Genomic DNA, 13,687 nt, shown 5'->3' with positions numbered 1-13,687 from the left:
TCTCATTCATATTTCACTACCTGGCCCTGCAGTGTCAGTATCCACACATTCCAGCAATTACTACATCAGAAATTAGATTAGACAGATAGAAGTCCAAGAGCTCGGGGATTTGTAACGAAGAATTTGGGTGCCCTGTTGAATTTTAACGTGTTCTCTAGCATTTCTTTTGGAAATGCATTAGGAGCAAAGTCTGAGAAAGGAATAGTTGTACCTGGGATTACTGCACCACAGCAGATACACTTTTGGGAAGAAACAGAGTCATGTAGATAAAATAAATCATATGCCTTCCCTGGATAATAGCCTAACCTCTCTCTTGCTGTTAAAGAGCATCCCTTTTTTGCATCTAGATCAAGAATATCTTCCTCTGCCTTCCTTCCTTGCGTTTGTAGGCTTCACCCTCACCACACAAGAAATAACTGCTGAGTGTCTCCTCACAGCCAGGAGGCTAGGCCCGAGACAATGTGCCTTCAGAGATATTCAGAATAGGGCAAATCACCTCGTACAGGGCAGGTTTCTATCCTGGAAATTCCTACTCCTGCTTTTATTGGAAGAAATGCATGAAGATCTGGGATACTCCAGAAATATCTTCTACTTTCTGAAATAAGGTATACCTGGTCTACCACAGGAGACAACCCCAGGGCCCTTTCAGTCTTTGCCCTCTTTCTTGGAAGCGAGCCAGCGATGTCTGCAAGAAACCGGACAGAAGCCACTCACACATCTCAGAAAGTTACACTCAGGCCTCAGCCATGAGACAAATTTGAGCACTGTCAGGGAATAGAAGGCAACCAATCTTCAGCAATGTAATACACATTATTCCTGTTAAGAAGGCAAACAGGACTCAATGGCTGGTGGAATAATGGATGACATCTCAATGCCTAGACGAGATTTTTTTAGGCAGGTTGTTACTGTTTGTTTTGTCACTGTCTAATGTGACACGTGATTGCACATACATGCACTTCATGAAAGTGTTAGTGACCCAACTTTGCTTCCTTTTCAGAACTGTTAAAGCTCCACCTGGGTCTCTGCAGATATGCCAGCACAGAACAGGGAACAACACAGCTTTAGAAACAATGTAAGTGGGAATCCATTGAGGAAAAAATTCTGCAGGGCTTCCACAACAGTAAAGGACCAAATGCCCAGACAACACAGCCAGTCTGCTTTGTTTGGTATTGTATGGTTTGGTATGTCCAGTATTGCCTCTCCTCCACTTGCCTGTCATTCCCACCCAAAGATGAGTTCTGTAACGAGAGGCCTTGATGTCTCCTTGCACCTCACCTCTTATCCCCAGGGTACTCAGCCCCCTGAGCTGGAAGGCAGGGATGGATCACAGAATAAACCCCCCATAATCCAGGAGGAAGCAGTTCACCACCTGCTGCTCCACCTGGACACGCACAAGTCTATGGGGCCAGAAGGGATCCACCCCAGAGTACCAAGGGAGCTGGCAGAAGAGCTTGCGAAGCCACTCTCCATTTACCAGCAGTCCTGGTTAACAGGGGAGGTCCCAGATGACTGGAGGCTTGCTGATGTGACGCCCATCTACAAGAAGGGCCGGAAGGAGGATCCAGGAAACTACAGGCCTGTCAGCTTGACCTCAGTACCGGGGAAGGTTAGGGAGAGGTTCATCTTGAGTGAGCTAACCAAGCATGTGCAGGACAACCAGGGGGTCAGGCCTAGCCAGCATGGCTTCATGAAAGGCAGGTCCTGCCTGACCAACCCGATTTTCTATGACCAGGTGACCCGCCTAGTGGATGAGGGAAAGGCTGTGGATGTTGTCTACCTGGACTTTAGTAAAGCCTTTGATACTGTCTCCTACAGTATCCTCCTAGAGAAACTGGCAGCTCGTGGCTTGGACGGGTGTACCCTTCGATGGGTAAAAAACTGTCTGGATGGCTGAGCCCAGAGAGTTGCGGTGAATGGAGCTAAATCCAGTTGGCAGCCGGTCATGAGTAGGGGTCTCCACGGCTCAGTGTTGGGCCAGTCTTGTTTAATATCTTTATCAATGATCTGGATGAGTGCATCCTCAGTAAGTTTGCACATGACACCAAGTTGGGTGGGAGTGTTGATCTATTCAAGGGTAGGAAGGCCCTACAGAGGGACCTGGACAGGCTGGATCAATAGGTCGAGGCCAATTGTATGAGGTTTAACAAGGCCAAGTGCTGGGTCCTGAACTTTGGTCACAACAACCCCATGCAACGCTACAGGCTTGGGGAGGAGTGGCTGGAGAGCTGCCTGGCAGAGAAGACCTGGGGGTGCTGGCTGACAGCCGGCTGAACATAAGCCAGCAGTGTGCCCTGGTGGCCAAGAAGGCCAACGGCATCTTGGCTTGTATCAGCAATAGTGTGGCCAGCAGGAGTAGGGATGTGACCGTGCCCCTGTACTCGGCACTGGTGAGGCCACACCTTGAATATTGTGTTCATTTTTGGGCCTCTCAGTACAAGAAGGACATCGAGTTGTTGGAGCATGTCCAGAAAAGGGCAGCAAAGATGGTGAAGGTTCTGGAGAGCAAGTCTTATGAGGAGAGGTTGAGGGAACTGGGGTTGTTTAGTCTGGAGAAGAGGAGGCTGAGGGGAGACCTTATTGCTCTCTACAACTACCTGAAAGGAGGTTGTAGTGAGGTGGGTGTTGGTCTCTTCTCCCAGGTCACTAGCGATAGAACAAGAGGAAATGGCTTCAAGCTGCATCAGGGGAGGTTTATATTGGATATTAGGAAGAATTTCTTTACTGAGAGAGTGGTCAGCCATTGGAAGAGGCTGCCCAGAGAGGTGGTAGAGTCGCCATCCCTGGAGGTATTTAAAAGATGGGTAGACGTGGCACTTCAGGGCATGGTTTAGGAGACACAGTAGTGTTGGGTTGATGGTCGGACTTGATGATCCTAGAGGTCTTTTCCAACCTTATTGATTCTATGATTCTTCCCATGACCTCAGAACATTTCCTTTTAATGAACTGGCTGTACTGGGTTTACATGGCAAGGTTTTGGTAGCTGGGGGCTGCTGAGGTGGCTTCTGTGAGAAGACGCCAGAAGTTGTCCTGATGTCAGACAGAGCCAGCTCCAGGTGGCTCCAAATTAGACCCACCGCTGGCCAAAGCTGAGTCCATCAGCAACACTGGTGGTGCCTCTGTGATAACATATTCAAGAAAGGGTAAAAAATGCTGCACAGCAGCTGTGAGAGAGGAGTGAGAAAATGCAAGAGAAACAGCCCTGCAAACACCAAGGTCAGAGAAGAAGGAGGGGAGGAGGTGCTCCAGGCACCATAGCAGAGATTCCCCTGCAGCCCATGGAGAAGAACATGGTGAAGCAAGTTGTCCTCCTGCAGCCCATGGAGGACCACAGTAGTGCAGATATCTGCCCTACAGCCCATGGAGTACCCCACACTGAAGCAGGCAGATGTGCCTTGAAGGAAGCCACAGCCTGTGGAGAGACCATGCCAGAGCAGGCTCCTGGTAGAAGCTGGGGCCCTTGGAGGGGAGCCCATGCAAGAGCAGGTTTTGTGGCAGGAACTGTGGCCCATGTGGGACCCACACTGGAGCAGTTTGCTCCTGAAGGACTATATCCTATGGAAAGAACCCATGCTGGAGCAGATCTTGAAGAACTGCAGTCTATGGGAAGGACTCATGTTGGAGGAGTTCATGAAAGACTATATCCCATGGGAGGGATCCCATGATGGAGCAGGGGAACAGCATGAGGAGAAAAGAGTAGCAGAGATGAAGTGTTATGAACTGATCACAAACCCCCAGTCCCTATCCACATGAGCTGCTTGAGGGGGAGGAGGTAGACGTCATGAATGAGTTGAGCCTGGGAAGAAGCAGAAGTGGAGGAAGGTGTTTTTAGTCTTATCTTTATTTCTCAATATCCTACTATCTTATTAACAGGCAATATATTAAATTAATTTTCCCCAAGTTGAGTTTTGCCCATGACAATAATTGCTGAGTTATCTCCCTGTTGTTATCTTGACCCACGAGCTTTTTCATCATATTTTCTCCCCCTGCCCTGCTGAGGAGGGGGAGTGAGAGAGCAACTTGGTGGGCACCTGGTGGCCAGCCAAGGTCAACGCACCACACTGACACACAGAGGAGGACTGACATCACTGTCCTTGTCACGGTGCCGTTCTGCAAGGTGACACACAGGACTGTGACTAGAGAGAAACAGCAGAGTTGTGGAGGGCAAGGCTATGAGGTCATGTTTAACCAGCCCACATACAAACTCTGAGCCCACTTACACAAGCCATGTGTCATCTGAAACTACATCTATTCTTTGAAGACAAATAAATTGCTATAGAACAGAAAGGCCATGGGTGGCTACAGCATGAATGGCAAGGGTATATTCTCCCCAAAACTGAAAAGGTATACTGAGGTTTTAAGAGAGACCTGCCAAACCACTGAAATTTATCTATCCATCATTCTAGACAGCCAGCAAGATCTAGATCTACTTTATAGGGCCCAGAGTTAGAAAGGTAGTTTGGTCACTGTGTACACAAAAGAGACAGTGCTGGGAGCAAAGAGAGGCAATGGGGTGGCCAAAGACAGGGATGCCCAGCTCTGAACAACGCATCTCTGCAAGTTGCAGAGCATGCTTTCCTTCACTGGCCATCCCCACTGGCCTGGTACATGTGTAGATAGCACATTTTCCATTTGGAGACAGCAGTATCACAGGTTACTCAGGTTTACCTGATTTTGGCAGAGCAGCGGGGCATGCACTTCTGCTGGATCAAGTTGTGAAGATGCCCCATCTCCTGCTGCCTGCAGGCTGGTGCTTCAGCAAGGCCAAGAGCAGCAGAGTGCAGGTTTTCTGGGGACAGTGCCTCTCTCCAGGGGTACTGGGACTGGAGTCTGCTGAAATACTGGACTCCAGATTCAGCAGCTTCCTATCTAAGCCTGCTAGTGAGGGGCTAATTAATGCTCTCTGGGGGCGCACTCCAGATGGAAGGGGAAAATGAGAGACAGGCAGCCAGACAGGCCAACACTTCAGACATCTGAGCCAGTTGGGCTCTGTGGGCAGAGCTTTCCGCCTGCTGCTTTCCCCAGTGAGTCTCGCCTGCCCTGCAGCGTCACACCAGGAGAACCTGAGACAACAAAGTTCTGGTGTCCGTGCAGTTCCCTCGTTGCAGTGCATTGATCGGAGCTCTCTTAAAGAAAGTGACCTGGATATCTGAGACACCTATTGATTGCTCCATAGTCTCTCTTCCTGCCCTGATCCTCATTCACTCGGCATTGCACTTCTGTGTTAGGGGTAGTCTCCCCAGATCGTACAGGGCTACATTCACAGCTGTTTGCCTAGCTGCAGCCCATGTAGTGAGGAGAGATGATGCCTGGTGACCCTCATATGCACTCCCCAAGGGGAGGGCCTAAGGGTCTCCTGAAGCATCAAGATGAGCATTTCAGCATAAGACAGAAGCTTGAAGTCATACTTACCTGGTTTTGCCATCTTTGAATACTGGTGCCTTCTACCTGAAGAACAGGCTCGCACACCACATGCTCAGCAGGCAGGAGGTGGTATGTACATCATGTATGACAACAAGAACCAGGAGAATCTTTCCTCCCTTAATGAGAAGAACTCTTTAAGGCCTTAATTAGGTACTAATGGATATGATACCCTTTCTTCAGAGAAAGGATGGTTTCTTTACCCAGAAATGTCCCCACTAAGTTACCAGTCCAGTGCCAAGGACATCAAGGAGAAACCTGTCAAGAGAAGAACTGGTTTCTAGATCTTGCCTTTAACCACAAGACCATTTTCACCCAAACTCCTGGTAATCAAGCAGGAGAAAGAACCTGGCTTAGCAACCTTCTCCCAGGGATGAACCCAAGGAAGAAGAGAGAGGCACACCGAAGCAAAGTAGGAAGGGGAACTATTGAAAGGAAAAATATCATAGTATTAAGTATCAAGACACATCTTGTCCCAATGAGTGCTTGGAAACTGCAGAATAGGCTTTCTGGGGAAACCAAGACACCAGGGATTTTTTAAAACCAGTTAAACTACTAGAAATGTACAGCAGGGAACACTCCTGCCCTGGCAGAGAAGAGGGATGGATGAGCTAATAGGATGACAGATCAGAGAGGAAAAGACCAATGAACCTTTTCTAATCCAAAATCCCTTGTCAATTCTGCATTTTTGAGCAAGTCAAACAATTATGGATTTGTTCTTTCCAGAAACTCCTGGCTCTGTTGAGAAGAAAGACTGTAAAACAATTTTTCTCCCTTTTTGGATTTTGCTTTTAAAGATGTGTTTTGATTGAATTCTGTATACTAATACTTAGTGCTTCCACCAGGCTTCACACAAAGTTAACTAGTTGGTCCTCACAATCCTTTTGCAAAGCAAAGCAGTATGACCCTTATTTCTCAGCTTGGAAAACAGCAAAAGAGAGAGGAAAAAAGACGCCTGCCCAACATCACTGGACCACTTTGTGTTAGGACGCAGGAGTCCTATTTAGAGATTGCTACTGTAGTCTCCTCTGTTCCTCTGGATATTATAATGTGTTCTTGCATCCTATTGATATCAATAAATCTTTATACTCTATATTCCACAGCTCTAAATATTATGGGCAGGATCACAGATACACTAACATCAATAGCAAATCACCCTTCCCCAGTGGCTTTAATGATGCCAAATCAATGCCTGTATGAATAACTAAATACACTTCAGCGCAAAAGCAGCCTTAGAGTCAAATTTCAGACTGCCATGAGTAGTATCCTATGGGGTTCAGGAGTTCAGGCATAGTATTGTGTGAGTGAACCTACATTGCTTTCCAGCCTAACTCCAGTCTGGAAGCAGTGAACTGTTTTCATACAACCTGGAGGCTAAGCCACAAAACCCTTCACAGGACCCTGCTCTGGGCTGTGCTGAACTCCCATGATTGGAAACAGAGGATGCCCTGGCCACAGAGTCACCAGCCCCAGCCTCTGTGACTCTGCTGCCTGAGATGCCAGCACTGATCGGCTCAACTGCTTGGATGCAGGGCAGTACAGACACAGGCAGCCAGCAAGCTTAGACCCATCCTACAGCTTTGCAGAGTGACTGGAGCCACATCAGGCTTTTAAGGTTGTTTTATGGTATTGATATGAGCAGGCTAGAGCACATTACCAATCTGCGCTCCCACTACAGCCAATGCCGCTAGCATAGATTGGCATGTTGGTAAGGGGATATATCCCCTTACTCGAACTACCACATGCAGAGAAGCAGGTTTCCAGTGGTCCCTCTCTAACTCCAAAAGTAGGTGCCTCCCTTTCAGCAGTGGATCAGGGTCCTCCAAGTCTACCACCTCTATACCTCAGTCAGGAAGGGCCAGACTACACAAGTCTGCACCTTTTCCCCTTGGTAACTGGTGTGCTCTAGCAGGAAGATATTTAAACACAGAAACTACACATCCATCAAATAACAGAAAAGGGTTTAACATCTAATCTACGTTCTTAACAACACTGACTGCCATCAACTTGCCTCTCAAGAAATGAGAGAGCCCTAGTGCAAAGCAATTCATGCTCAAGTGACATTGTACAATTCATCACCAGCTGCTATGATGGTATGACCTGGAAGCAAGCTGCATGCTGGCATCTTGGCTCCAGCATTCAGGACTTGTGCAGACCACAGCCAGCTGCTGTTCCTTGTGGTTAAACTGAGGGGACCATGCTCTGCCAGGTACAGCAATGCAGAGGATTACATGCAACACTTCTGCTTCGCTCCCCCTCCTCCCCTCACTGCCTCTCCCAGAGGGACCCAAGGGAAACAAAGCTTTAAAGTCAATCCATAAGAATGTGTTTAATTGCCACTGAATTCCCTGTGGTTCACCTTGAATGGACAAGGATTGGGGACAGGGGTGGGGGGAGGAAAAGCAGCACAAGAGAGAAGCTGAACACAGCTCAGAGAGTGCAGAACAGATCAATAGGCTGAGCACAATGCAGTTTCAGCATGCAGGGCAGGGGAACCACAGCTCCCAGACAAACCTGTGCTACCCACCAACTTCAGAGAGTCTCCTAAGTGGGAATATGGGCAGACCTTCATTGCACACTGTGCCATAGCTCTGCATCAATTTGATCCTTCCCTTACGAAGTCCAGCCAACCCAGTCATGATCATGCAGGAGCCTCTCCTCCCCAGACACTGCAAAATGACTTGGGTGGCAAGAAGAGGAACACCCTCCAGCCTGGGATTCCTTTGGGAAAGAAAACAGTCTGGCACAGCCAGTTTCCTGTTATTTGTCAAGTCTGCAAGTGCTAGAAGTAATATCCTAGCACGAGGGTGCTGACTAGAAACACCCTCTCGGTCACTGCCCACCCTGACCCTTTTACAAAGCCTGTAAAAAGATACCTTTGGAAAGACAGAGAAGGCAAGTGTGTAGTTAAGCCTAGGAGATCCTGCAAGACCTGGAGTCCCAGGTGCTGTTGGGACAAAGAACAATTCTCAGTCTGACTCTGTCTTACCTTCTTTTAGCATCCCCACTTTGAGGCATTTCATGAAGCGACAGGCCTGACAGGACTTGCGCCTCCGTTTCGTGATCTCACATTCATTGGTGGCCGGGCAGCTGTATTCAATATTCCCTGCAATCAAACACAGAGATGGTCATGCAGGAACCATGTTCTACCCACTGATCCAGGGACAGGCTGTAGTGCCCAGATATTCCCACCACCGTCAGTCTGTATATGCCGTATGCTTGCTCTTAGAGAGCCCGGCACTACTTATTAGAACACATTTCGGAAAAAAGCAATAGTGCCCTAAGTATTGGAGAAACCTGTCCATCCAAAGGGCTGACTGCATTGCTGGGCTTTCAGGCACAATGTGTCCTCCAGGCATGTCATCATCCCTTGTGCTGCATCCCTTATATCCTGGCCTATTCCCTGCAGTCCAGGGCTGAGAGTGGGAGCAGTTCAGACATGAGCACCATTCCTCTTAATGCCAGTCTTGCTCCATGTCTGTGGGATGGATGTCACTTGTCCTTTCTTGCCTTGCTTGGGAGAACGGGGAGCTCAGCAATGGCACCTCCTCCTTTGCTTCCTCCTGCCAGCTGGCATACTACAGTAGCAGGGAAGCAGTAGGTCTGGATTGAGAAAGATGGATAAGTTGTCCTATAAAATGACCACGAGCTCTGTATGCAAATCTTTCCAGTTTTACTTTATTTGTCCTTGTGCACCTGCCTCTCAACCCTCTGCACAGAGCATCAGTATTTCTTTCCTCATTCCCTTTCGTTTATGATCACCTCACAACACTGCCTCCAAGACAAAACGGGAATAAGCATCCCAAATTTATTTCTAGTCACATCGTATTTTATCATAAGCCAAGAATGTAACTGAAACATGGATATGAGGGTCTGATATGAGGATGTAAGTGGAATTATGCTGGACCACAGTGTAAAGCAACAATTATTTAGACCTAGAAGACAACAAACAGAAATGGCTGTCTCCATCCTGCCATTCACTTTGCAGGTGAATTTTCTGAAGAGGGCTAGTCAATGTTTGCTGTGGAGCATGACTGGAAATCTAAGCCTGACAGTAATGCATTGACAATGACAATACATTTAAGGCAGTCTAGCTAGTGGGTAAATCAGACAGTTCTGAAAAGGATTTCTAAGCTCTATGGTCAGTTCAGAAGAATGGAAAAATTGTTTTGATGGCTTAGCGTAGGAAATTGGGATCCAAGAGTTCAATCAGAGCTGTACAGAGGAGTATAGGTAAGAGCTGAGAGAACACAAAGTACGGACCTCGTATACCATCAGATTAGATGTAGAGCTTACAATTTAGTAGCACTGGGAGAGGACTTGATTTTTGTTCTTACTTCTGCGATGGATTTCTATGTTCTTGTGCAAGACCCTTCCTTCCTCTAAATAAAGACCAACAACCTGATACATACCAATCTCTGGGGGTGGTGATTAGATCTTGGGGCTAACTAAGCAGTTGGAAAGCCCATTGGGAATCTGAATGGAAAGACAGAGCACAGATTCAAAAGGAAGAAAACACCGACTTACCTCACTATGTTTGACCCATGCTGGGTGAAACCCCAGGAGCACGCAACTGCCAAAGCCTAGAGGTGATCTGCCTGCTAGTTAGAAACCTTCTACCTCTTGCCTCTTGTTTTGTCACAAGACTTGCAACTTGCCCCTAAGCTCTAGCCCAGCCACCCATTCCTCACCGTTGTTCATCTGCCCCCAAAATGCAGTTTGTCTGCAGGAGCAGAGTGTACTGCACAAGTTGCTTCCATTCAGACTGTATTTCGTCATCGTGCAGCATCTGAATTTCAATAGCCAGCAATGTATCAAGGTTCTCAGAGAACTGGAAATTGAGATTCATGCTTGATCTCAAGGTAATAAACAAACTCCTGCTCTAGACACAGAGCTCCAGCACATTACAGACCCATGAATACAGAGGATCAGACACTTGCTGTGCCCCACACAGGAAGGAACACATCAGGAACAAACCTGGGATAAAACTCAAACACAGTCTCACTATGGAAGGGTTTGCCTTAGTTACAATGCTTACCTTTCTCAGCAAAGCCAGGAGCAGAGTTCTCGAGAGATGTAAGATTCATGTTTCATGGTCCCAAGGCCAAAAATTTGCCCCCTAACACAGAGACACTACACCAAGGGCACTGAGCCCTTATAGCAGCAGAAGGCAGTGACAGCCCTCATCTGGCAGCTCAAATTCCCTCTACACTGTGTCACGCAGATCCTCCAGATTTCCCATGCCTCCAGCCCACAGATGTCTTGACAAGCAAAGTACTGGAAATGGTCTACAAAACCTGCATCACAAATAGATGTGATAGTGTCAGGGTAGGCACTGGTTACTGTGGAATAAGCAGTTCTCAAAGGCACTTCTGTACTGGGATCATGACTGCTAAAGGGGCAGAGCCAGAGGAGGGTGGACACTGGGCAAGCTCCCCTTCCTGCACAGCAAATCAGTGGCCACCATGTAGTCCAGCAGCCATATGGTTTGCTGGTAAGCATGGGTGAAAAAATACACCCAGCACTGGTGAGATATCCTGTTCCGCACGCCTTATTGCCTTCACATTGAACACAGGGTCATGTGCCCCTTCCACACACTGTGCCAAGTCTAAAGGAAGAAAGCACAAGCAGCTGTGTCTTACAGCCCTCTCTACAGGCGCAAATGCTAGTAATGAGGCCCACTGTACCCTCTTCACACAAGACAACGCTGCCAAAGTAAATGGAGTTTTATACCAGGCCCCAAAACATGCTTTGTGCTGCATCGATCAAGAGCTACAGCTGGGGCAATACCTGCCATTACTACAAGAAACAGGAACATCACCAGGGAAGGCATAATCAGCATTACTCAAGCAGAACTCATCCAAGAAAAACTATCGTCTCCAAAACTTTAACAAAGTTCTCTGACTTTTTTTTTTTTGTCTCAATTTCTTTTATGGGTCCTGGGGCTGGCTGCCAGCACAGTGAGCTGCTCACAGCTCCCTGTAATTTCTGTAAGTGCCCTGTGATAAAGTGATGAGATTAACTCATCGAAATTCCAGCAGCCTCCCAGTGGCTGGCAGTCACATCACCAGCCCGGCTGCCGGCACAGGGGGCTCAGAGACAGTTTCCCCTTCTCTGCAGCAGCTGGGGGTGCTGCAAGGCCCTGCAGAAGAGCTTCAGCACACAAGGGTGCACGTGGACAAGTCCGTATGCAAGTATAAAATTTGAGTCCAGTCTCTGTGTGTCGTCCACTGTACATTATGTAATCCAGAAGGAAAGGGCAGAAAATGTGAAAATCAAGGCCTTGCTTTAAACCATTGCTTATTAAAAGAGATTTCCTTGACTTAGACAATATTTACATTTGTTTTGAAAAAACTGCTAGGACCTCACTGATGCTATGGCACAAGATTTACTTTAAAAATGGCTTAAAAAAATCAAGTGGTGTGGCCACATCAGAGTTTGGATTTGTTCTAAGCCTTCATACATGGCCTTGGAGGGCAAATCACTTCCTCTTTGTGTCCTAGTTTGCTCATCTGCAAAATGAAATGAGCACCAAATCTACCTTCTGGGGAGATTGTGAGTCTTGATTCATTAAGGTTTAACTGCACTTTGAAGTCTTCAGATGAGAGATGCTGAGAAACAGCCAAGGACTATTAAAGTGATAGATCATGTTTTTTATGCTGGAGAACTGCAAAATTACCCTGTTTTCTGTAAAATTAAACCTTTGACTGTTAAACAGTTTGGAACATAATTTCCAGTGTACACATAATAGGAGCACCTCAAAATTGCACACCAGAGCTTGTTCATTGAAGAGACCCCATAATCACCATAGCTGTCTGGAAGGGGAGGGACTGGGAAGAGGAGAGTGCCTCCCTGAGCTCGGGGAGCACAGTGAGGTCCCACCCAGCTCCTGCTTAGGCTACGGACAGGGCTCCTCAGGGAAGTTGAGCTCAGAATTAGTACAGCACTGAGAGCACAAGCTGCTCCCCACTTACTGATCCTGCTTTTCTATAAAGCCTTTCTATTTGGAAACTCAGGAAAGATTACATAGAAGTATCCAAGAAAGTCTTTAAAGCTAAAACATTTTCAGCTTCTGTTTTCTGAAGAAACCCCACCATGTCTCCCTTTCTTCTGGTTTCTTCTTCATTCTTTTCACCATACTTTCCCTCTCCCCTCCCTTCCTTGCATAGTCTGTCCTGCTCTGCCCTGCTGCACACAGACCTCTCATCTCTTTCTTTGTGTGACTCAGAGCACCACATGACTGCAGCTTTTCCTGAATTTCAGGGAAAAACACAGATTCAGACGTATCTGCTATTAAGTTCCAAATTCCATTCATTCAAATCATGTCTCTCACCCTAGTGATTTGACACAACATGCTGCAGTTGTGACCAACGGTGTGGTGCCACCCTCTGCCAGTCCCCTGGGGCCAGACAGCTGAGAGCGGGAATGCCCAGGGAAATCCATCTCATAGGCGCCTCAGCTCATGCATTTGTTTCCTTTTATCCCAATTTTTGTAACAATTATTACACTGACCCCATGGTGGTTTTTTTGTTGTTGGTTGGTTGGTTGGGGTTTTTTGGGGTTTGTTTTTTGCTTGTTTGTTTGTTCTACAAGAACTGCTTGCAAAATACTGATAGGAAGGTCCTATCAGGCAGTTAGTATAATGCCTCCATGGTACAGCTATTCTGCATGAGTGGGACAGTCTGCAGAGGAAAGCAACCTGACTTTTCAATAAGTCACTAGCTCTCATGACACTTTCAGTACCCACAAGCTTTTGTCCTGAATCTCTTTTATCTCTGATTCTGAAGGTACACAGATCATTTGGGTGCCTCAGTGAAAAGGGACCTGAAAACTGTAAAAAGGCTCTCAGCAAGTGCAGTGCCAGACCAGCAGTTCCTCTGCCCTCAGCAGGCACCAGTCTGACCTCCTGCACCAGGACTGGGTACACTGATAATATGCATGGAGTGGATTCTCTATTACCTTCTGCTTAAATTAACCCTTCTAACTGAGGTATCATAGCTTGACTCCTGGTATGAGGAGAGAAGAAAATCTCTCCAATGATCTGCATGAGGTGAGAGGGGCTATTTTTAAAGCAGTTTTCAATGAAAGGGATTCAAATATTGGACCTGTAAATCTGTATTTAGGCACTTGAATATGTGACATGATTTTCAGCAGGGCTGTCCTATGCTTCCAGGGACACGTACGTGCTTTAGGTGCCTGAGTAAATACAAGCATCAGTAGAGGCTCCTATTTTTGGAAAACAAAAACCAAAACAAACAAACCCCAAACC

General features: G+C 47.1%; 1 protein-coding gene across 1 annotated transcript in view; it reads right to left on the bottom strand.

Moving 5' to 3' along the window:
• Nucleotides 1–13,687, bottom strand: part of ESRRB (estrogen related receptor beta) — a 134,719-nt gene that overhangs the window by 25,736 nt on the left and 95,296 nt on the right. Inside the window, exon 3 of the mRNA XM_064460448.1 lies at nt 8,408–8,524. Coding sequence (XP_064316518.1) covers nt 8,408–8,524 — 117 coding nt within the window. The remainder of the gene's footprint in view (nt 1–8,407; nt 8,525–13,687) is intronic.

This window comes from Phalacrocorax carbo, chromosome 9 (genome assembly GCF_963921805.1).
Source record: "Phalacrocorax carbo chromosome 9, bPhaCar2.1, whole genome shotgun sequence".
NCBI lineage: Eukaryota > Metazoa > Chordata > Aves > Suliformes > Phalacrocoracidae > Phalacrocorax > Phalacrocorax carbo.
Note: the sequence above shows the minus strand (reverse complement) of the source record. Positions and strands in the feature narration are given on the sequence as shown.